At 46.5% G+C, this 1332-nt stretch overlaps 1 protein-coding gene across 1 annotated transcript; it reads right to left on the bottom strand.

Annotated features, from left to right (window-relative positions):
• Positions 1–98: 98 nt before the first annotated feature.
• Positions 99–1193, bottom strand: EMH_0049180 (26S proteasome non-ATPase regulatory subunit 4, putative; the record flags this gene model as incomplete). The annotated part of the gene is made up of 3 exons (XM_013496491.1): positions 99–570; positions 851–932; positions 1130–1193. 3 exons carry the CDS (start codon positions 1191–1193, stop codon positions 99–101), a joined length of 618 nt encoding a protein of 205 aa, XP_013351945.1.
• Between the last annotated feature and the right edge of the window lie 139 nt (positions 1194–1332).

The raw sequence follows: 1332 nt of genomic DNA on the forward strand, positions 1-1332 counted from the left end.
CAAAAACAGCAGCAGCAGCAGCAGCAGCAGGACAACGGGATGCCGGCATTAGTATGAAACCGCTGCTGGTTAGTTTTATATCAATCGAAGAAACAAACTTACAGCAGCAAACGCTTCTGCTGCTGCTGTTGCTGCTGCTGCTGCTGCTGTTGCTGCTGCTGCTGCTGCTGCTCTGTTTGTACTGGCCTGTGCAAGGGTGTAAGATTACCTGGCGCATTTGCGTTATCTGCTGCTGCTGCTGCTTCTGTTGCTGCTGCTGCAGTTCCGTTTGCTGCAGTAGTCGTAGCTGCCTGCTGCTGCTGCTGCTGCTGCTGCTGCTGCTGCTGCTGCTGCTGTCTGGCCTCCTCTAGAGACATACGCAGAACCATGTAGAGGTCGGGATCGACATTGGGGTCGACCCCAAATTCATTGATAGCGCCATCACCTGCTGCTGCTGCTGCTGCTGCTCCTCCTCCTGCTGCTGCTGCTGCTGCTGCTGCTGCTCCTGCTTCAGGGTCGTGCAGCAGCATCGCAGACACCAAAACGTCGCTCAGCAGATTGCTGCTGCCAGGCGGATACTCAACGTAACGGCTGCATATACACCCCAAACCCTAAACCCTAAACCCTAAACCCTAAACCCTAAACCCTAAACCCTAGACCCATAACCGTAAAATCCTAAACCACTAACAAAAGCAATGAAAAACACTTGCAGCGGCTTTATAAGCTGAAACAATAGGAGCAGCAGCAGCAGCAGCAACAGCAGCAGCAGCAGCAGCAACAGCAGCAGCAGCAGCAACAGCGGCAGCAGCAACAGTAGCAGCAACAGCAACAGCAGCAGCAACAGCAGCAGCAGCAGCAGCAGCAGCAGTACCTTGTGTCGTTGCTGTTTACAGCTGCATGCATTGCTGTGAGTTTCTCTCTGTTTTCCTCTACATTAGATATACAAACAATATCTGCAACACACAAACCTAAACCCTAAACCCTAAACCCTAAACCCTAAACCCTCAAACCCTAAACCCTAAACCCTAACCCTAAACACCAAACTGTAAACCCTCAACACGCAAACCACCGCCATACAAGAAACACATAACAAGGGTTTAGGGTTTAGGGTTTAGGGTTTAGGGTTTAGGGTTTAGGGTTTAGGGTTTACCGAGGGCTATGTTATTCTTCTTTAGCTGCCGCCCCAGCTGTACGAGCTGCTTCTCAGTTGCCATCTGTACACATAAATAAAATAAATAAAATAAAATAAAATAAAATAAAATAAAATAAAATAAATAAATAAAATAAATAAAATAAAATAAAATAATAAAAGAAATAGGTTAATTAAATAAACAAAATAAAAATAAATAAAAA

The sequence above is a fragment of the Eimeria mitis genome, genomic scaffold (genome assembly GCF_000499745.2).
Source record: "Eimeria mitis Houghton genomic scaffold, Emh_scaff2135, whole genome shotgun sequence".
In the NCBI taxonomy this organism is placed as follows: domain Eukaryota; phylum Apicomplexa; class Conoidasida; order Eucoccidiorida; family Eimeriidae; genus Eimeria; species Eimeria mitis.